This window comes from Haliaeetus leucocephalus, unplaced genomic scaffold, assembly GCF_000737465.1.
Source record: "Haliaeetus leucocephalus isolate CR32 unplaced genomic scaffold, Haliaeetus_leucocephalus-4.0 Scaffold295, whole genome shotgun sequence".
In the NCBI taxonomy this organism is placed as follows: domain Eukaryota; kingdom Metazoa; phylum Chordata; class Aves; order Accipitriformes; family Accipitridae; genus Haliaeetus; species Haliaeetus leucocephalus.
The window spans coordinates 464,879-488,484 of record NW_010972731.1 but is presented as its reverse complement, the minus strand read 5'-3'; the positions used below and the strand labels follow the sequence as shown (position 1 = coordinate 488,484).

Sequence of the window (23,606 nt, the reverse complement as noted above, 5' to 3'; positions counted from 1 at the left end):
TACAAAGAGGAGAACCCAGAGTCAACGCCCACTGACGACATAACCCTGGGGAAATGAGACACAAACACAATTTTGAAGACAGCAGAGACCCAGCCAATACTTCAAACTGTATCTTTACCTGCCTTTTTGTTGCTTTACTGATGCATTATTAATTAACAACTACTGAGCCTTCCCAACAGAGCATTTTAAATAACAACTGAATTTCTTTATGGATGATTATGAATCATAAAAGTATGTCTGCATGTTCAAAGCAATAAACAAGCCCAGGTAGGGAGCCTGAACTGCTGGGGAAACTGCTCTTTGAAGCTTGAAGTTTTAGAGATGCTAAATGCCTACTGTGTAGTATTACACAATTTCCAGTCTAGCTTAATCCAATTAATCTGAAGAAATGTAGGATTTTCTGCGTTTTGCCTCAGCATAGGCAAATACTGTTTAAAAGGAAGATGATATTACAGAAGTCGTGGCAGTCTGGGAAGTTCCCACTGACTGGAAAAGAAGAAACATAACCCCCATTTTTAAAAAGGGACAAAAGAGAAGACCCGGGGAACTACAGGCCAGTCAGTCTCACCCCTGTGCCCTGCAAGATCATGGAGCAGGTTCTCCTGGAAACTGTGCTAAGGCACACGGAGAATAAGGAGGTGATTGGTGACAGACAACACAGCTTCACTAAGGGCAAACTATGCCTGACAAATATGGTGGCCTTTTACGATGCAGTTACAGCGTTGGTGGATAAGGGAAGAACAACAGATGTCATCTACCTGGGCTTGTGCAAAGCATTTGACACTGTCCTGCACGACATCCTTGTCTCTAAATTGGAAAGACATGGATTTGACAGATGGACCCCTCGGTGGATAAGGAATTGGGTGGATGGTAGTGCTCAAAGGGTTGCGGTCAATGGCTCAATGTCCAAGTGGAGAGCAGTGATGAGTGGCGTTCCTCAGGGGTCGGTACTGGGACCGACACTGTTTAACATCTTTGTCAGAAACATGGACGGTGGGATTGAGTGCACCCTCAGCAAGTTCGCCAAGACCACCAAGCTGTGTGGTGCGGTCGGCACACGGGAGGGAAGGGATGCCATCCAGAGGGACCTTGACAAGCTGGAGGGGTGGGCCCGTGCAAACCTCAGGAAGTTCACCAAGGCCAAGTGCAAGGTCCTGCCCATGGGTTGGGGCAATCCCAAGCACAAATACAGGCTGGGTGGAGAATAGATTGAGAGCAGCCCTGCGGAAAAGGACTTGGGGGTGTTGGGTGACGAGAAGCTCAACATGACCCGGCAATGTGCGCTTGCAGCCCAGAAAGCCAACCGTATCCTGGGCTGCAGCAAAAGAAGCGTGACCAGCAGGTCGAGGGAGGTGGTTCTCCCCCTCCACTCTCGTGAGACCCCACCTGGAGCACTGCGTTCAGCTCTGGGGCCCCCAAGATAAGAAGGACGTGGACCTGTTGGAGCGAGTCCAGAGGAGGGCCACAAAGATGATCAGAGGGCTGGAGCACCTCTCCTATGAAGACAGGCTGAGAGAGTTGGGGTTTTTCAGCCTGGAGAAGAGAAGGCTCTGGTGAGACCGCATAGCAACCTTCCAGTCCCTAAAGGGGGGCTACAAGAAAACCGGAGAGGGACTTTTTACAAGGGCATGTAGTGATAGGACAAGGGGTAATGGCTTTAAACTGAAAGAGGGTAGATTTAGATTAGCTGTAAGGAAGAAGTTCCTTTACTGTGAGGGTGGTGAGGCACTGGAACAGGTTGTCTGGGGAATTTGTGGATGTCCCATTGCTGGAAGTGTTGCATGCCAGGTTGGGTGGGGCTTTGAGTAATGTGGTCTAGGGGAAGGTGTCCCTGTCCATGGCAAGGGGGTTGGAACTAGATGATCTTTAAGGTCTCTTCCAACCCAAACCAGTCTATGATTCTGCGGTGGCATTTTAGAAAAGCTGCAGGGTTGGTTAGGTTCACTGCTCTATCCAAATGAAGCTACATGAATTTAGGCCAGCTAACAATTATGATTTCCAGTTCTCAACTGAGATAATGAAAAGAAAATTGTCAAATTACAATTATTTCTACTCAAGATTTATGCAAATGATGAAATATGTTTCATCAGCTTTGAAATATATTATTCAGGGATGATGCAAGGTTTTCATGTTCTGCTTGAATTCTAGACAAACTCAGGATTTTTGAAGGTTTATTTAGGGCAGGTTTGTGTTATTGCAGTTGGATAGTTTTAGATACAGGTTGAAATAAATTTGTAATGCTCGAAGATGAAAACTCATCTGGAGATCCTGTTTATACATAGGATAATTTTTTTCCACCTCCACCTCAAAAAATAAAAAGGCTCCTACTATTCAAGGAAAATTCCAGCATTAGTGTCAACAATAACACTGCCTTTAAGGTGGAAAGAACTTCCACTTCCCATTCGCTCCTGACTAGGTTTAGTTACCACCTGAATGAGGATTTTTTTTTTTTTGCCTATTGACTGTGCTTAATATTTCTTTCTAGTGTTTAAATTGGTACATAGACAGCAAAAGGGCAGCTTCAGCTGTGCTTACTGATGCTATTAGCTGCCTTCTAGATAAATAATCCAAACCCTTCTAAACAACACTTAGTAGATGAGAAAAAAACCAAATTATCTATACTGTTTTCTGGACAATGCAATACAAAATTTTTAATAGGCAAACTCTAGGCAAGAGAACATATGTGAGAAGATGTGCAGGGAGGAGCACAAGTGCACCAAGGCTTCACAGTACGTGGGCTGTTTTGATGGCCATTTGCATGGGATCAGTCTTACCCACTAGCTCCAAGGGACAAATCCAAATGCCATCCTGTGGTTTTGTTTCCAGCTCTTCCAAGGCCACGTGTTTCTATTCCACTGATCCACCATGTACCTTCTATAACCTGAGCACAAATCAGTCAAAGGCAGACTTAGTCATCTGGAGTAGATAGATGCTCGATAACACCTTGGCAGACAAAATAATTGTGGCCCTTATCTTCTCTTTCCCTCCAGGAATGAGCCACTCCACAGACCTCTGGAAGGCTTTGTGTGTGCCCTCTGAGGACATCCAGCGTGTGCATGTCAACTCACCCTATTCTGCTCAGTCCTGGTGAAAATTTTTACTCATCTTTCAAAGCAAACAGAACTTGCTCTCAATTCCACAGACAAACTACTACTATCCTTTTTCTTCTTGTATTTCCTTCTGTCTCCTAATCTTAATTCTTCCGGTTTATGGCTCAGTCCTTCTACAGGGATTCATCGGAAATAGAAAGAATAATATCTTTCCTACTTTCAGATATTAAGATGGATCATTATTCCTCCTGATATGTTAGAAGATATTTATCAGTTTGAGTTATGAGGCCTTTCTGACTGTGAAGATTTAAACATCGATTTAATGCCAGCTTAAAGACTCCTAAAAGTGTAGGAGATTGCATTAGATAAATAATTTAACAATAAAAGGTATATCAAGGCAGACATTACTGCAACCTTCCACCAATCAATCACCATTTTCCATGTTTATCCAATTTTCATCTCAAGGCTCTGTACATCAAATTGCCTAGACATATACTACACAACTGAAATAACTTTATCATCGAATAAAATTGCATAGCCATTAAAATTCTCTAATATCAAGATAGCTGACATTATGTTAAATATTGGCTTCAGTTCCATAGGGTAATAAATTCTGACCTAAATCCAATCTTTCATGGATAGCTGATTCATAATGAAAAATTACTGTTTTGTCACTTTACCTTAGGAAATTTACTGTGGAAACTAATACAGCACAGGGCAGTCTTTGAAATATACGATAATTAAAAACACAGTTCCCTTCCTAGCCACCTTAAAACAAGGTGCAAAAATATCAGGCATCCTAATAGCTACCAGATCGAGAGAGAAAAGTTACTATTGTGCTTTTCCCAGGTCTCTAATACAAAAGCAATCAACTGATACACTGCACAACTGACACCTCTTACAGTAGCCATCAACCAGCAGCCGTCACACAGAAGTTCCTGTACCAGGTCAAAGCTGTTGAGTTGAATAGATAAAAACGGAGGGGAAACATTGCAGAAAACTTTTCCTGCGACTTCACATTTGTGCATCACTATGGTGCAAAGCTGGAGAACCACCACCAGTGATGTGTTAATAAATCTGTTGAAGGTACAGTAAGTCAGACTGGACCTACAGCTGGACTGCTCTCTTGCCTGCCCTCATCCCCTCAGCAAAACACCAGGGTTTTCAGGGATAGAATGATAGATTTTAGCACTTAAATTAAGTGACTTCAGAGAAACTCAGTTACCATTTTGGTCCTTAAAGATACTTTTGTTCAGTAAACTCCTTTAGGGGACTCAGAAAAAGTTGTTATTATTTCATAACAAAATTATTTCCAAGTCTCTTGATAAACAGGATTTAAAATCCACTTAAATATCAAACTAACAACAATACCGCCACACACCATTCTTCCTCCGCATATATTTGCAATGGAGTTAAGTATCTGTTATCCCTGGTCTGTACATGGCATGAGTTGTCTGAGGTGTCCCAACAAGCCTGTGACATATCACAAAATGAAATCCAAGTTTCTACACTACTAGTCTAGGCCTTACTTTCTAGTTAGCGCTTATATGGTTGGCTTATGATATGGCATAATGGAGCATATTCTTGCTGTCACTCTTTAGTTGGGGGCTCTCTAATGAATTCTCTAAGTAATCACATCCCCAGGTGATAATATAATAAACAGACTTTGAAAAAAAAAATTCTTTCATCATAGGGACAGCAAGAGAACCTTCCCCCACCCCCCCCCCCTCCCTCCTTCTTCTGAATGAGACTTCTGCTTGGATGGATTCCAGCAGAACTCTCTGAGCCATTTCAAGCTTGCACTGGGGCTCCCTAATATCACTCATTTCTTTCCTAAATTTTTGCAGTCTGCAGCAATTGAAAGCAAACATCAAGAAAAACACAGAGATAATCCTGTCTGCATGTTTGGCAAATTATGCCTAAAAATGGCCATAAATGATTGGGAGAAATGAAAACATGTGAACATGTGTGTTATCTGAAGCCTTTTCATTGTAAACGATGGAGCTGAATCTAATGGGATTTCTCATTAAGAAGATCCAGAAGTAGACCATTTTGAATAGATTTCCTTTTTGCTGACTAGGTGAAGAATACCGGAGATGTCTGAAGCCTCCTCGTAGTGTTCCTCTGGAGCCTGACAGAAGTGATTTTCCCATTTTCTTTTCAGGGATCTGCTGGTAGAACATTTTCAGAATCAGAACTGCCATAAAACTGTTCTTGTTCCCAAAATACTGGATGGATGTGCTTTGCTTTGGACCATACACTTCCACTGACTGGTAAGACAAGAACCCCCAGCCCTGAATATCTCTTTTCTTTTCTTGATCTTTGCTTGTTGCTGTAGGAACGAAATTGTCTTGTTTTTCCACTGTCATCTTAAAATTATGGAGATAGAAGTGCATAGAGACATTTTAAGGTACACTGATAAAGGTTACTAAATAAAGTCACTGAAATAAGATGTTGTTTAAGTGAGGTCATCAAAGTCAGTGCAATATACATCAGTTAAACCTCTAGCCCACTTCGCTTTTACTACTTCATGGGAAGCTTGGGTTTGTTCACCTCCTGGCAGAAAACAGTAGAATTATTTACAAAACCACATCAGCTCCACATAGCCTCCCTCTGCTGTGGCTTGGCAAATTCGGTGTGTGTTATGTAGAAGTCTTATTCACAATTAATCTCAGTAGCTCTATTCACAATTAATCTCAGACACACCTCTCATTAGCTATTTGCTTACTCTAGCAAGGTGGGGAACTGAGCCAGGCTGGGTTCTCCTGTCCAGCTTTCCCTTCTGTAAGTGAGTATATTCCTTACAATGCTTTTGAATAAGTGACCAAAACCCATGACTTTCTCAGACAGAGAGAATGACTTTGGGGTAGATCCTCAAACCTGTTCAGAGACTTACAGATATATTAGTGAAATTCTTTCACAGCACTAGGTCCCATGCAAAAGAGAAAGTACAAATGGGTAAAACATATATTGCAGTAAATTCCTCTTTTAAAATTCCCTTTTCCTCCCTACTATTCAGTTAATTGCCCAGAATGAATCACAGCCCACAAATAGGTGGAGAACACGAAAATATATGGTTCTGTTTAGTCATGCTGCTGTCAAGCTCAACAATATTATGCAGCACAGTAACACACTGCATACACAGAAGCTTTCAGTCTAGAAGCAGCACAGTTTAAAATACTCAGCTGCACAGTAATATCCATCAGCTAGATGGAAACCTTCATTTCCAATTAAAAACACAGGTGAGTAAGCAGTGAGACTGCTTAAGCTGCTATTTACAGCTGGTCACAAACCAAGGTGCATTCTAACTAGCAAAGTGTTTCTCTTACAACTTTTAATGAGTTATGCAAATGAATCAAGACTTCAACAAAACACTTCACCATTAGTTTGGGCAAGAAAGTCTCCACAAAAGAGAAGGAACCAGTTTGCAACAAAGAGAATGATATAAGCAACTATATTGTAGTTACATGGAGGGCTGCCTTGAACTTCAGTTCAGTAGTGAGGTTTCCAATAAGATTTGTAGAAAAACATCCTTTCAACAGACAGCTTCTTTTTGTGGTGCTCCCTGACAAGACCTACAACTGTTGCAGACTACTACACCTCAAGGACAACTGGTCATTAAGGTAAGCAAATACAAGCTGGAGGAATTAGCAAGAAACTGGGAAATGAGCTCTGTAGATGAGCTTCTTCAAGCTGATCCACACAAAGATGATGTGATATCTTTATGGTATCATAAAGATTACATGTTCTAACTCACAAAGCTGGCCCCCAAATCATCAGCATGTCAAAGGTCAGAAGGGTGTCCTCCTACAAGAATCTTCATTTGCCATGGTAGTGATTCCTCAGGGAATAATGCAAGGTAAAGAGAGAACGGTGTCTAAATAAAAGCTTTTGATTCATGAGGACACAGGTTTTTCTCTAAACTCCTGGTATAACTCAAAGGCAGTATCTATACTGCTGTTAATAAAAATTTGTGAAGTTCAAGTTTTCACTGAATTTCACTGCCTATGCAGAACAATGTGGTCCCTCCAAAACACAGCCAGTGTGTATATGCAGTAATGATGAATAGGAAACTTGAAATGAAGTCTGAACCAAGCCTTTATATGCTTACCGACGAGCTTAGTGTGTACCACCCACTGACAACCTAAATGCACCCACTCTCCCCAGTTTAGACAAAGCACATTGTTAGGACGTAGAAGGGCCTTTCTTCAAAACTTTTAATGCCCAGGAAAGTTGTAGCAGCCTAAGAGAAGGTGGTGTGGCAGGGGAATGCAGCCACTGGAGTACAGCCAATGCTCTCCTGGCAGCGCTGCCTGTAGAAGACTGTTGTGTTATCACAAGAACAGCAATATGAAGAAATTCTGTTTTAAAAGGCAACAAGCAATTCAGTCCTGCAGAACAAATGCTAGGAATTTCACAATTTGAATGAAAGCACATACAATCACTATTCAAATTATTTTCAATAAACCACAAAGTTTGAGTTAATAGATAATGATTTTTCCTGCAGTATAATTCTGGGTTTTGGCTTAAATCTCCCACCATTCTTACAGTGACATCCACTGGAAGACAATAGATGGGTAAGCACCAAACACAAGAGATGATAGTGATGATTCAGCTTCAGCAAGTTCTAGGAGAAAGGACTGAAACATTCTTTGGCCTCCCTGGAGGCTGATGAGGAAACTAGAGAGGGAAAATGATGGACTTTTGCCATGGATCTTTCAGTAGGGCCAGGAATTTAAAACCAGTATCTTATTTTATAGTAAAACTGTAAACAGAATACTTCAGAGCTTAATGTGCATTCAACTAAGCCTGACGGTGACAGCAGTAGATACTGGGAACTGTAGTACTCTGTTATTCCTTACAAAGGTGCCAATCAGGAATAACTTCTTTGCCACAACTAGATGATAAGTCAGTGACATATCATGGATATTAAAATAGCACGAGGGAGGAAATCAGGGCTATTCACTTCCAACATGCTCTCAAACTATCAAAGAGAAGCATTTATTTGGAAGACTAAGTATACATTGAGCAATTTCAAAATCTCTTCCAAGGTTACTCAGCTACAGATTCTTGTCATTCACCTTTTCTATAGAAGTCATGAATGCCCAGGGAGAAAAAAAAAGACTGATGTTTTAAAACACCCTTCTGCATAAGAAATATTTGCAACAGGAACAACTAAATTATGGTTTGGAGTCTTAAAATGGCATTAATGTCCCCTAAGATTGGCTTCGTGCCTAGACTGTTGGCATTTTAATTCAGAGTAGATCCCTTAAACAACTTTTCCTCATTTCCAGGGAAAGACATTACAAAACAGCCACTGGTCTCAAAGCCCAGCAACTCCAGAAATACATCAAATAAACGTACCCTTTCAAAAACCTGCCTGAAAAAGGGTGCATTCCCTTTAACTATATACTTAATCCTGTAACAAACTCTGTAAATAGTTAAGGCATCTGTTTCAAGAAGCCACAAAAGAGGAAAATTCTTTGCCCCACCTCAGGAGGAGGAAATTAAATGTCAAGACTTTTCCCCCCAATTATTTTAAAAGTAATACAGTCAGTGCCACTGACTTCAAACCAATCCACGCAGCTAGCGTGGGATTTCTGGGACATGACACTTCCCCATTCTCAAAACAATAGTTCATCAGCTGTAGATTCCTGTGAAAACAGACTATTACTTTGCTAAGTAATGGTACTTAGAGAAGTGCAATGGTTAGAAAGGCAGAGCTGAATTTCTAGCGCATCAGCCCCAGCAATTTCCTTCTGTCCTGGGTGACATTTTAGGCCTAAACCAAAAAGCAAATCTGAAAGTTGCTGTTGCCTGCTTACAATTAGTATATAACAACACTAACACAGTTTTGTTACGGTTGCAAAGTCAAATTAGGAAAGAATATAACACTGAGGCTGCTTGTGCAACCTTAACTCAAGCTCAGTTCAGTACTACTGTGCATTCACATCGCACAGCTGCTTGCTCAGCATTGAATAAAAGTAAGAGAATTAGATGCCATGTTTCCTCTTAAAGGTCTGTCTACTAAAATCACTGTAATGAGGGCACTCCAGAGGTCCAACACCTATTTTATATGAAAAAAACCCGACAACTGCCAGTATGGCTCAAATTTTCCTACTACAGGGAAAGGCTGGGTTTGGTGGTTTTGTTTTGGGTTTGGGTTTTTTTCTTTTTTTCCCCTTGTTCACCCTTCAGCTCATACCATTGTACCAATAATTTTCTCTAGCCATAGTTTTATTTGACTCTCCCCACCGACACTCTGTCCACGTTTCACAGGATCACTGGGAAGCATTAGCGATCGCTTAAGTACTTTTCTTTCATCTCTGTATATACACAGTAATCTTTATCAAAATATTCACTGAGCTTCTGCTACCCTTGTGCTCTCTCCCCAGGAGGTTTGCAGCGAGGACATTCTTAGCCATTATCCTCTCCCACGCTTGCCCATGCTCCCCCTTTAATGCTCCATAAAACGATATCATTTTCCAAAACAGACGCTTGGTGAGAACTAGGGCTGCTGACCATAAATTTTCCAGCCCTTCTGCCCTCCATTCCTTGTGTCATGCATTGCTCTCAGCATTTCCTTAAGATGCCACTTGTAAGATGCTTTTCTGCAAGTTTGCTGCCCTGGCCTGCCAGGGACCAGCTCTGCAGCCACCAGATCCACAGGTGACTAGACAGGCCTAATGTGGAAAAACATGACCAGACAGTAGCTTCACATGGAAAAAACAGAGGAACATCAGTCTGATTTCATTCTCCCACTTCTAAAATTGTAGATAATCTAGACAGGAATTGTCTGTATTTAAATGAAAGGATTAATTGGCACAGACACCCAACACAGTTTTCCCCTCACTGAATTTCTTCTAAAACCAAAGCTGAAGCTATGCAAGACAAAGTTGACAGAGCCAGCCTGTGCTCATAATGGCCTTATTATTAGGAGAAGAATCCCTCAGCTCTGCAACGCCACAAGCTCACCCATCCCTGAGAAACAACAGACTCCTGTCCTCTACACTGCAGCTGTCCCCAGAGATGCAGGGAGGTGGCAAAACAAGGTCACCCTGTTTTGGGATGCCACAAGGACATTTCTAGCAATTCCAGCTCCCTTACAAGATGGACGCAGATATTCCTTCTGCAAAGAAACTTCTCCAGTTTCTGACCCGCTGGCCAGATCCAGTTTCTGAGGACAATTCATTCTTTGGGCCCTCTGCCCAGGGAACAACTCAGCTGTGAGCAGGGAGAAGCATTTTGGCAACTCTTATATCAAGGCTGCCTCATCACTCCCTTCAAATGACCCGAGTGCACTGGTCATCCAACAGCAATGCAGGCAGCCCTACAGTGGGATGCCTGCCTGCACATCCAGTCTGGTGACAGGGGCTTATGTGTACTTTGGATCCCAGCATTTACATGCATTTTCATCACATAAATGATATAGTCCAGTCCTCATCCACACAATGAGGTAGGGTCAATCTTCAGCCAAAACAATAAAGTATCTTTTTGTTACTTAAATCCTAATTTTAACTATCCAAACTTGCACAAGCACAACATACATTCTTCCCAAGATCTCATTTTTCTCCTTACAGTGCCACAGCTTCACTGATTTTATTAGAGTTCATTCTGCTTTACACATGTAAGGGGAGAGGACAGACACACCACTTATTTCATAAACTCATTTCGCCTGAAATGCAAGTACTGAATCTTGAAATGGCCCTTACAATGAAAGAAGCGCTGGAAACACGGTTTCCAGAACAGAACGCAATCTCTGTACATGGTGTAATTACATCTTAGCATTCTGCAGAATACCAGCGTATGGCTTAAATGCTATTAATTGTAAGCAGTTTTGTTCCACAGGATGTTGTTCGCTGATAACTACTCAATTAGGGTTATTTTGCAATTAGTCTACTCACAGTAAATTTATTGCAACCGGAGTCATCTGTGATGCAGCAAATTAAAATGCTGTCTGGGCTGCACGTGCAGTGGCTCTTACATGCTCCTTAAACTGTGTATAGCTCACCACAGTAATTTTGTCACACTAACAGATTAAATGTACAAAAAAGCAGCAGCAGCCAATGTCATTAGGAATCCTGAAACCAGGAGAAAAAGACAAATTTGGGGTTCAATAATCTTTAGATCAAACCCAGTAAGTCCAAAAATGCATTGCCAAAAAATGTGAAAGCTAAACAAAGCTATATGTTTACATGTCACTGTGTGCATACACATGCACATTGAGCAGATGAAATTCTGTATTTGCTTAGTAACACCTCCCATTCTTTTAAAATTATATAGAGGACTCTCTCATTTTCACGCCTTAAAGAACTGCTCTGCTCCAACCTGTAAGTATTTGGCATCTTAGTGGCTTATCCTCTCCCTTCCTGCAAATCACACCTCTTTCTGTTGAGTGCTTTGAAGTAGTCAGACAAAAACATTATAGACATGCAGATTGCTATTATCTGTGCATATTATTCAGTAAACGGAGCTCCAGAGCCCTTTTCTCTCAGTTTGAAAACCAAAAGGCGGCTGGGTTTTCTAAAATGAAATGGAAAATTTTCTTCTCGGCAGCCTGTAAGAAACTGAAAACTCTTGCTTCAATGTGCCAGAGCAGCATTATCAATAAGCATCCAGGGAAAAAGCAGTCTAATCTGCAAAGAACTCTTTCAGTGCTGATGAATGATGTGGAATGAGGGTAGCTTGATTATTTTTCTACTTTATTTATGAGTTGGGTTTACCCCACAGGGATGAAGGTAGCAGAAAACCTGTTTGATTTATAAACTAAGAAAAGACAACAGAAGAGCCAAGGGGAAATAAATCAGGCTCACTTGAGGCTCTGCTTTCCTAGGGACTTTTCTTTTGCCAGAACTACATCTTAGAAAACACCCCTCAAAAAAACCCTGTTACATACTTTTCATCTATCTAGGGCCATAGATCTGTGTCAAGCATGAACTTAGTTGGGTAGTTAATGATAAGGATTAGACCAGTCTCCCCTGGGGATATGGCAGCCTAGAGAAACTGGCCCAGAGGAGGACTGATGGAGATACCACTTGGCACCATGCCTGCAATGACTCACGGACCTGGTGCCAATGACTGAAGAGGAACCCTGCTGCATATCCAGCAAACTTGCAAGGCAAGGGATTCAGAGCTACAAACTACCACGATCCACGTGGGAGTGAAAACAGAGAATTCGGGGACAGAATCCAGCCAGTGGGTCAAAAGCTGGGCTTTTTTCACTGCAGAAGGAAGAGTGTAAGTAGAAGTCACAACTTTAATATGCATGTTGAAATGTGGAGTTGTGTAATTGTAATCACATTGCTGCCCAATAATCTGGGCAGTAATCTCAGCAGTCAGGGTCACAGTGGCCATTCTAAACTATACTCCTGCCCATGGTAGTAAGGGCCTCTGCTGGGGGAAACGTGGCACAGATCAGGTCACTTGTGCTTTGTCAAAGAGGAGTTTATCTAGGTAGAGAGTAAAACTTATTTTAAGAGTAAAGAATTCACATTGAAACTTCTGCTTCTTCCCAATACCTCTGCACAAGGAGGGCCATTCATGATGACAACAGACAAGGAATGGAGGCAGCTGGTCCAGGTCCACCAACAGCTTTGGTGAGCAGAAGCAAGTCTGGCACACCAGGGGAATCAGCATCTCTAGTCTGGCCTGTATAGGACCAGGCTGGAGATGGCCCCAGCAAGGAAACAATCTGCCACATTGTCCACAGGTTGCTGATCTCCATATCACGTCTCCTGAGAAGAAATGAACTCCCCAAAAGGATGTCTCCCTGTACCCTCTCCCCAGCCTGCAGAGGACTGGATTTGCCCCTTCCTCATCTAACCTTGTGCTGAACCTACTTCTCCCCTCTTACCTTCACTGACTGCATTTCCCTTCAAAATACACCTCTACAAACTCCAAACATTCCCTTCTGAGTGAAGGGTGACTTGCAAGCTGCCTGTTGCCCTGATCTCAGCCATAACCTTGGATAAGGCCGCACCTAAAGCCTTTGACACCAATCCTGTTCCATAGTATTTGTGCCCTGTGTTCAGGACCGGCTTGCTGGGAAATGCTGGCTCATGTGCTCTGCAAGTCAGGTAACTGGTGAAGTTGCCATGTTCCATTTTGCTGCTTCAGCAGTGCTGTCTTTCTGCAAGATCCTTAGAGGGACTGCAGTCCCTGTCCTCTTGTTCTCACGGAAATAATGCCTGCATGTCAAACAGGTAATAAACATGATGCTCTTGGTTTTAACAATTCTTTCTTTTATACATCGAAGATAGTTATGTTCTACTTCTTTTGCCTGTTGCCTTTGGAAACAATAAAATACTTAAAAGAAAAAAGAAACAGCTTTGTTCCTGTTGATAACCTGAATCCTGTTCCCGTTGATAACCACTCAAGTGAATGTATCACTTAACACTTATGACAATCCAGCTGGATGGAGTCATGTCCATGATTGATAGCTACACTTAGCAACTTCGTGGTTTTGATCAGCTGAGACAGGATCCAAGGGGATTAAATGCTGGATGACATCTCAGTGGAAACCATAGCACTGGGAACACGTTTATATGTTGGGATAATGGATGAATGTGCTCCTCCAATGCATAAATATTTATACTTCACAGCTCTGCTGAAAACAGACCTTTTTCAAACCAAACTGAAGGGAATAGCACTCACATGCTGAACACATAGACTCAGTCCCCGGCTGTCTGACTTTTGCTGACAAACAGGGTATAGCTTTTTTGATGCATAAGTGGCAAGACCTCTACCCAGATCTCTGCCTACCAGTGACCCTAACAATGGGGTGTCTTATATCCCCAAAAGCTGATGGCCAGTGCTTCACAAACATCTCCTAACCAAGTTCAACTCCTTTAAAGGACCTCTGGAGTTGATGAAGACACCTTTGATGAGGGATGGAGCCAGTCTGTGAGTGAACAGCTGTAGTATTTATGTTCTGCAGTGGGGAGGAGAGACCTGAGACCACAGCACACTTAAAATCAGGCAATGTACCTTTAATAGGTCTATAAAATTTAAGGAACCTACCAAGTTTTTTATATATATATATATATATATATATATAGGCCTTCTGGTAGGCACCAGGCATCTTCAGTTTGGGGGTTCCTACAAATCTGTCTTGATAGCTGTGTATTCAGACATTTCAGAATTGACTTCAAAGTCTGGATCTCCTCCATAGACCTGATGTCCCAAATGGCTTGTGCATTGGTGCCTCCTGCATAAACAACTCATGTCCCATTCAATATGCTGCTGCTTTATCACTTCCCCACTGCAAAGCTCCCTGATCTGCTCCAGAGCAACCCTGTATGTAACACAGGATGTCCAGACTTTCTGCCAAGGAAATCTGGCTGCTGAAGTGGTTAACTTCAGCTGTCAACATGGGCAGGAAGAAATAACCTTGAGGCAAAGAAAAGTCAACATTTTCCACAAGTATCCATCTGGCTAAGTTAAGACATTGTCCAACTATTCTTTTTATACAAGCATCGCTGCCTAAAATAAAAGTCTAAATGAAACTCTAGCACTGCAAACCTAAAAATTGTAGCCACAGTCTTTTTAAACTTAATTTTTTAATGTGGTATATATCCATACCTCATGAGTTGTTACTAAATTCACATGTATTTTACAATAAAACTATATTTGGACAACTCCATTTCTCTAGTCATGTTTGTAGGTCCCAGTTTTCCTGGACCTTTTACTACGTCTTATTACAAATGAAGCATTTATACCAATGTGCAATGTACATACGTGCTGAAAGGCTTCAAGTGTAAAAGGTGACACTGTTCTTGGTTCTAAGACCACGCTATTATCCTCACTGCAGGACATACGAGATAAATTTGGTATTTAAAAAACCAGCAATAAATAGCTCTTGAGAAGCCTGTTTTTAAAAAAGGTACTTGTTTAGAACTTCTGGAAAGTCAACCTGCATCCATGGGAGACAGATTACCAGGCAGGGCATGGAATCTTAGGTGTGTGCAAAATTGCACCCAGCTGCAGTGTGCACCCACACTAATGACAATCCATCTTCCAGCTCGTTCCAGGATATCGCTTGCATGTATAGGATTCACAGAATGGTTTGGGTTGGAAGAGACCTTAAAGATCATCTAGTTCCAACCCCCTTGCCATGGACAGGGACACCTTCCCCTAGACCACATTACTCAAAGCCCCACCCAACCTGGCCTGCAACACTTCCAGCAATGGGACATCCACAAATTCCCCAGACAACCTGTTCCAGTGCCTCACCACCCTCACAGTAAAGGAACTTCTTCCTTACAGCTAATCTAAATCTACCCTCTTTCAGTTTAAAGCCATTACCCCTTGTCCTATCACTACATGCCCTTGTAAAAAGTCCCTCTCCGGTTTTCTTGTAGCCCCCCTTTAGGGACTGGAAGGTTGCTATGCGGTCTCACCAGAGCCTTCTCTTCTCCAGGCTGAAAAACCCCAACTCTCTCAGCCTGTCTTCATAGGAGAGGTGCTCCAGCCCTCTGATCATCTTTGTGGCCCTCCTCTGGACTCGCTCCAACAGGTCCACGTCCTTCTTATCTTGGGGGCCCCAGAGCTGAACGCAGTGCTCCAGGTGGGGTCTCACGAGAGTGGAGGGGGAGAACCACCTCCCTCGACCTGCTGGTCACGCTTCTTTTGCTGCAGCCCAGGATACGGTTGGCTTTCTGGGCTGCAAGCGCACATTGCCGGGTCACACTGAGTTTCTTGTCAACCAACACCCCCAAGTCCTTTTCCACAGGGCTGCTCTCAATCCACTCATTGCCCTGCCTGTATTTGTGCTTGGGATTGCCCCAACCCATATGTGAAGCATTTACACTACACAAGGTATTGATGACATTACTAAGATATGTCGTCCTCAATCCCAAAAAGTGTCTGCAAGGTGCTGACCTCCATCAGCTTTCTCACAGACCAGAACTGATTCTCCTGTCAGTAGAGAATAAGAGGGAAGAATACCAAGTATGTGCTTATCACAGTGGATTCCACCAGTGGTACCCCAATAGGACCTCAGGGGCACCTGAGGGGTACTCACTGATGCTCAGCCTGCCACTGATGTCTAGTTTTGCTCAATTCTTACCTCTCCACTGTCCTTTTATCTTCCCTTCAACTTGTGCTGCCTCTGCTGTCCCTCTCCCTGCTTCCCACTGAACACCAAGTCTTCTGCCTGCTCAATTAATTCTTTATCTCCAATGTTTGCCCACCTAGCTTAATGATTTTGAATATTACCATGGTAAGAAAGGGAGAAAAAACACCAAGAGAGACATGGTAAAAAACAAAACAAAACAGTCACAGGTGCATCGAGGTAGGAAATGGGGTGCTCACACCATTCACCCTTGTAATGTGTCATCTAAATTAAAAGCCTAAACTTCCTGTTACAGAGAGATGCTCTTGTTTGGAAACATCCTCTGGGGCACCTCCTTTTTTCCACTGTCTGTATGTGGAGTTTAGCCTCTTAATTTAGGTAATAGCAACATGGATCCTCCTCCCTCCCACCCTGAAACCACCCAATAGTAACCACTGCTTTGCGATGGTGCAATAAACAGGTAAGCCATGGGTGTTAGAGGATGTAACTAAATATTCCTAATGAAAGAAACTAAACATCCCCCAAACCCCATGGCTCACCAGGTTTACTGTACCATCTCAAAGCAAGACCTATTCTTTGTTAAAGTCCCTGTGCACTTTCAGCTTGGACAAAGACATCGACATATCCTTACATGCGTAGGCTGAAGTGCCAATTACAGGATGGGGACTTTAGACTGCTGTATAAACAAGTGCTGTTGCGGATAATGCTGTTCCTTGATCAATACCTACTTTGATCAACTGATCAATGCTTTGTTATTAAAAAATATTAAAAAATAAAAGCACTTTACTGTATGGGAAGCTTACAGCTAAATGAATGGTGGCACATGAAGCACTCTTCTTGAAAAGTAGGAAAAGGTCAGCTCACATGCAAAAGCGACAGCAAGCTGAGAGATACCTCATGTATCTGACTGCATGGAGAAATCAAAAGCAACAAATCAAGGCTTGGCTTAGGCTAGCAGAGGTAACTGACTCTCTACAACAGTGATTTGGGAAATTACTTTTGCTGATTGAAGAACATTAAAAATAGAAGTGAGCCCCAAAATCAGGGGTTTTTTTTCCCCATGCTTTTGGAATTTTTTTATTATACTTCTGATAATTATCTGGATTATCAAAATGCTTAGAAGTCCTGGTTATTAGCTCGGACTCCACTGTGCCACAAAACCAGCCATATCAGCAATGCCACTCATTCAGCGGTTAGCATAAGGCATCAAAATTCACCATGCCTGTTCCCTGACCCCCAAAAAGCACGCAACTCCTGTGCAGAATAACAAGACTTCTGACTATGCTTCTCTCTGCCTGTAGATTAAGAACTACAAGAAACGGGAGTAGCAGCTGAATACCTAGATCACACAGTGTAATAAAAATCTGGTGGAAGTAAAGCGAAAAGAAATTCTGTAGGAATCTACCAAGGATCGTGACATCCACGTAACTCCCTATTTAAAACATACTCAAACCCTCCCTTGTTTTTGCAGACTAAGTACATTATACATTCCTGAAATAAAGCTATTTTTTGTCATCAGAAGGCCATTTCAATTATATAGAATCCTTCCCCCGAGACACTGTGTTATTTCTCCTTCACCATCTACCAACTTACCCTCCAGTGTACAGAAGCGTGTCACCTTCTCTGGCATCAGCTTTCCATGCTTGTGCTGACAATACACCTCTGCGATCTCCTGCCGACACTGCTTAGATTTAGACCGGGACATGGCTGAGATTGCCTCTTTGCCTGTTACCTCACACTTTGGTGGTTGGTCGTATCTCAGTTCAGGGGAGCTGTTTCCGCTTTTTTTTAAATTATGCTGTCTGGGAGACCTGTGAATCTCCTTCAAATTGTTGTTGCTGCTGCTGCTGCTGTTTTTTCCGGGGTGATCACTGAATTGCACCACCTCATTGGAGTTCTTCCCCAGCAGCAAGTTCTCCTTCATCTTCTCCTCTTCCAGCTTCTTTCTCAAGTTCTCCTTTTGCTTGCTAAGGGGTTTTTTCACCAGCTCAGACTGGTGTTTTTGCCTTTGAGTCCTGGGAGCAAAGTTACTGTTATCAATATTTTCAAAGTCCTTGGGGACTGAATTTTCATTATTGCTGTCTGTTCGCATTTTCTCTTTCGGTCGGTGGGAAAAATAGCCATCCTATAAATGGGGAGAAAAATTATACTCATCTTACTAAAAATAGTCACATCCCATGCATTACAAGCATTTTTTACATGAAAACATAAATCAATTACAATCCAACATACTGCAAAAAAATCCCCACGTCGGGGTTCATAACAGAAAGACGGAGCTGAGAGAGGCCTCTGAGCTGCCCAGGTCAGTGCAGACGACCATCCCCTGCACCCCCGTCATCACCAAGCCAGAGTCCAAGCCCCATCTCAGATAGAGCAGGGAGGTTTTACACAGGTTTGTGAGCAATTATTAACCAGACTTCACCTGACAGGATTAAAAATCAGTGGCAAAACTGACACAGGCTTCAATGGAGCAAGAGCACATCGTTCAATGCGTTCCTTCACGCCTTGTGTTAATGACCGCAGTTCGGTACCCCAGGAACTGCCGCATTCCTCTGCAGAAAGCACCACGTGACTTTAGTCCAAGCTTTCCTTCAGCGAAGTAACTTTGCTACAACCCAAACCCTTCCTAGTTTTGTTTTTGGGGGAGTTTCTACATAATAAAACTTCGAAGAAGTGTTTCTCACAGGGTGCATTGCAGCTTTGCTGCACGTGGGAAGCTGTGGCAGCAACGAGCCCCGTGTGAGAGGGTGAGCAGCCGCAGACACTCGGGCTCCTTGGGAGGCTCAGAGCCAGGCTCAGACATCAGCTCTTAACCACCACGTTCCTCTTCTCCACGCTTTGATAAATACACAGATCATAGTGTTGCAACGTTTAAAATAGATCATATAAAGGAAAAGGAACAGGCCATGTAAAATATTTGTCTGATGCAGAATAATGCTTTGCTTTACCATTTCACCCCCGCCTCCACCTACTGCCACAGGAACTCATCCTAGCCCATCAAGAAAAGAGCAAGTTTACACCACCAAAGAGAAAGGAGGACTATCCCAAGGATCCTAGAGACAACAAAGAACATGGCAATCTGCTCTAGAAAAGATGTGACAGAGTAGAACAAAACCGAGAGCCACTTATATGTGTATAGTACTATCAAATGAGAACTTGTCTGATAGCCAGGGGTGGCTATCAGACCGCAGAAACTAGTCCTCAGGCTAGTGGGGGACATAATTTTTAGACCCGTGGAACAGGATCATCTCCATTTATTGAAGTGATCAACAGCAGACAAAATCATTGGGGAATTGTTATTATAACATCTGAAGACAGGAGTATAAATATTGATAGACTTTTTGAGTCTGTCCTGGTTTCTTTCTACTAGTTAAAGACCTAACAACCAAAAATCAGAGGCTGGTAAATGACTGCATCCACTAACAATGATTGACGGGAGCCACTCTTAGCACCTATGAACCACATTTTGTATTCAAAACATTTTACCAGCATTAGCTAATTGTCTCTCACATCTCTTCTGCAAGGAGCTATTTAACTGTCAGGTTTTGTAGAGGAAGGAGAGGGAGATAATGACTTATCCGAGGTCATGCAGGGAGTCAGTATCACTTTGACCTCTGTAGCTCAGCAATGAGAAATGTTTGAATAGTTTATTCATTAGAAGATGTGTTTCTGTGAGTGACTGAAGCGACTCTCTCTCCATGAATATCTCCAGCTCACAAGTAGCTTTAGCTACACAGAGCAATGTAGAGATGTTTAAAAAAAAAAAAAAAAACAAAACCAAAACAAAGCCCCAAACCAAACCAAAACCAAACACACAAGCCAAAACCCAAACGTTTTTCAAACAAAATATTTCTAGTTTGGAGAGAATATATCTTTTTAAAAAAAATTATGTTTCTAATTTTTAAGGGCACACATGAAATCAAATTCTTTTTTCTGTCATCTTCTTTTAAGGAGAAAAAAGAATAGCATTTTTTAAAGAATAATAGAATCATTTAGGCTGAAAAAGACCCTTAAGATCATCAAGTCCAACCATAAACCTAACACTGCCAAGTCCACCACTAAACCATGTCCTTAAGTGCCAAATCTACACATCTTTTAAATACCTCCAGGGATGGTGACTCAATCCCTTCCCTGGGCAGCCAGTTCCAATGCTTGACAACCCTTTTGGTGAAGAAGTTTTTCTTAATAACCAACCCAAATCTTCCCTGGTGCAACTTGAGGCTGTTTCTTCTTGTCCTATCACTTGTTACTTGGGAGAAGAGACTGACATCCACCTCGCTACAACCTCCTTTCACATAGTTGTAGAGTGATAAGGTCTCCCCCTCAGCCTCCTTTTCTCCAGACTACACAACCCCAGTTGCCTCAGCTGCTTCTCATAAGACTTGTGTTCTAGACGCTCCACCAGCTTCGTTGCTTTTCTTTGGACACCAAAGAGAAAACAAAACAAACAAAAAATAGTTTCAAGACAGCCCCCATTCCCATGAATGACCAAACTAAAAAAATAAAACAATTATTTTCAGAGCTCAGCTCCCTTCACTTAGTCTGTACCTCCAATGTATCGTAAAAGAGAAAGACCCCTTCAAACCCAGCAGCAAACTGAGTCAGAAAAATGTAAAGCTTATTAAAATCATACCCCAAACATCTCCACTGAGCCCCTGCTCTGAGACTTCAGATGTTTGACAGTCGTCATGTTCTCTTTGTTGTTCAGCCACCTCCAAAACCTCAGCTTAGCTATGTCACTTGTAAATTTGACTTGCTTTATTTTAATGCATTTGGCTCTTGGATTTGTATATGTGAAATAGCTCAGAAACTTTAATTGTTGTGCTGCCGCATTTCCTCTAAGCTGGTGCCAGAATTCACCTTTTCTCCTCATCAAATAATTAAATGGAAGATGCCCTGCACGCTTGTGCATACATATACGTATATATGGTTGTGTGTGTGTGTGTATATATATATATATATATACACAGCGCTATATGCCTAATTTAAATTACACTGACCACAAAGAATCAGAACAAACACACAGCAATTACCCTTTAAAACATATATACTGTTCCCTTTTTGACAGCAGGACATTCTACCAGCCCTCTGACGTAAGCAGGAACACACAGAGCTATCTGGAGTTGCAGATATCTGGATAGATAAATGAGAATAACTAAAAGAGACACAAAAGGGTTGAGGTAAATCTGTGTGGATGGTGTGATCCATAACCACAGTGGGTCACCCAGGACTTTCCCTGTCTCTTTCAACTGTTTTGTCCCCCAGTTATACAAAACTTAAATACAAGAGGCATCCAAGATGGTATTAATGCCATTAACATAAATTTTATAACCCAAACACAGCCTGAGCTATTCTTTATAAGTAGTCCTTAAACTTCAACAGGTTAAGTAGTGAAATACAAAGGAAACTATGAAAGAGCAAATATGAACTTTATTTGTTGCATTTCAACAGCAGCAGTATGCAGAGAGGACCAGGGACACCACTCCACCGTAACGCAAAGCATCCCTATCATTAGTTTTCATCATTAATACAGTTTAAAGCATTTTTTATCTGTAACTGGAGTTTTCCACCATGCTGCAACTTAGGGCCAAAATACCTGGCTGCAATGATGGGGCGGGAGGCGGGGGGGAATCTGTCTTCTCCATTAAACTCTTTCCATGGTCTCTAAAGGCGATGTCACGATAAGATATTTCTGTGTATCTTGGCAACATTCCCTCTCACAGGCTGACTCTTGCTAAATTATTTTTCTCTTTAAGCTAAAAAAAAAAAAAAAAAAAATTGCATCCTAATCTGTACAGCAAATGGCATGTTGATAAACGGGAAAGGAAGGGAGAGATGTTCACTGCTGTTGGTTTTCCTTGGTAATTCTTATTACCCCAGATGAGACTGGCCTGAACCAGAGCAACAGGCACATACCCTCTCATGTCCTAAGGACCCATGCTCTGCCCTCCTGCCCCATCCAAACCTCTCTGTAGCTTAAAAAAGCCTCGAAGGATGAAGTTTGGGCCACATTCCTCTTTCAAACAGCATCTGACGTGATACTAATGTGATGCTTCAGCCGGGATCTTCACTCTCCATATTACCACCCCTGCACTCATGAGTGGCCGGTCAAGTTGTGCAGCTCCCTAGGGACCAGTGGAGGCTGCAGCTCCCGGGTGTTTAGGCAGAACGTTCCCACCCGGCTGATGTACTACGCTTGCAGAGAGTGGTAGAAAGCTGTGATGAAACCTCAGGAGAAAAATGCAAAGTAAACAGCAGATTTACTGGTGAAAGGTTCACCTCTTTAAACTGTTTTCCTCCTTCAAGTGCTTTGGTCCCCTCTGGGAAATGCTCTTCCAAGACTACATGCTAGAATTTGAAAAGACAAATGAATTTTAAATGCTTCAAAGGCAGACACAAAATTAAGCTCGGCTGTAACTCTTCCCTGCCTGCAGGGACAGATAACACCACAAAACCTCCCTGCCACGGAGGACATGTGGTGTCTGCAGAGAAATCTCTTTGGGAGGAGCAAGGACTAAAAATAAAGCACAGTCTATAGAACAGCTGTACCAACCGAGAGCTATAGATATACATTGAAAAATAAGGATGTGTAATAAATACCACAGTTGGACAGTCAAATTCCAGCCTCACTTGATCCCACACCTGTTGATGCAAATGTTAAATGCCACAAACCCAGAAATCTCCATCCACCTTTAATCTGCATTTGTCTCTCACAATAACTTTCATCAAAGCCAAGCGTAATTTTTACAGCATAATGATTTCAAGATAGGATCCATACGTGACAGCAGAATGTACATGTTTGCAGTGCAGGGGAAATGAAACTCAGCACCCTGAGCTTAAAACAGCAGCAGCTGCTGACAATAAATTGTGTTCATTTGTGAAGTTCGGGGGTACAAACAAAAGCAGCACATCTGGTTTTCAGCTGGCTACGGGAGGATGGCTTTTACTTGCTCTGCAATATTTAATTTTCATGGTGCTGGATTAATTGCAGACTTTATTTGCCATGGATGTCTAACATATTCAAGTCAGGACAAAGTCATCTCAGGGAAAGACGATCTTGAAACCAAGCATTCCTGGTTCTGACAGTACCATGCGTTGTACATCAGCAGGTTTGCTGTTTCAAACAATCTTTTTCAACTTTTGTCTAGCTATTCATTAGTAGCACCTTTTTATCTCTCTCTGTGCTTGCAAATCACATTAAATACACTGAAAAAATGGAAGGTTATACCAGGATCAAATTAGAAGCGGAGAGCCTATAAATATAGCCTGTACATATCCACAGTCAAAGATGAAAGCAGTATTTTCAAACCAAGACCTGACACTGCTATTTGTTGTTGTTGTATAGACTTAATCTCATCCACAGAACACACAAAAAAGTTATTATGGAAAGCACCATTTTGGTCTTTGCAATAGAGTATTTCTCTTTAGAACAGACATAGATCAGAAGAGGCTTTATCCAAAGCCAGCTCATTTGGGAGGCTACC

General features: G+C 42.1%; 1 protein-coding gene across 1 annotated transcript in view; it reads right to left on the bottom strand.

The window, feature by feature from the left end:
• XYLT1 (xylosyltransferase I) overlaps positions 1 to 23,606 on the bottom strand; it is a 107,023-nt gene that overhangs the window by 82,581 nt on the left and 836 nt on the right. The window contains exon 2 of the mRNA XM_010570560.1: positions 17,716 to 18,247. Coding sequence (XP_010568862.1) covers positions 17,716 to 18,247 — 532 coding nt within the window. The remainder of the gene's footprint in view (positions 1 to 17,715; positions 18,248 to 23,606) is intronic.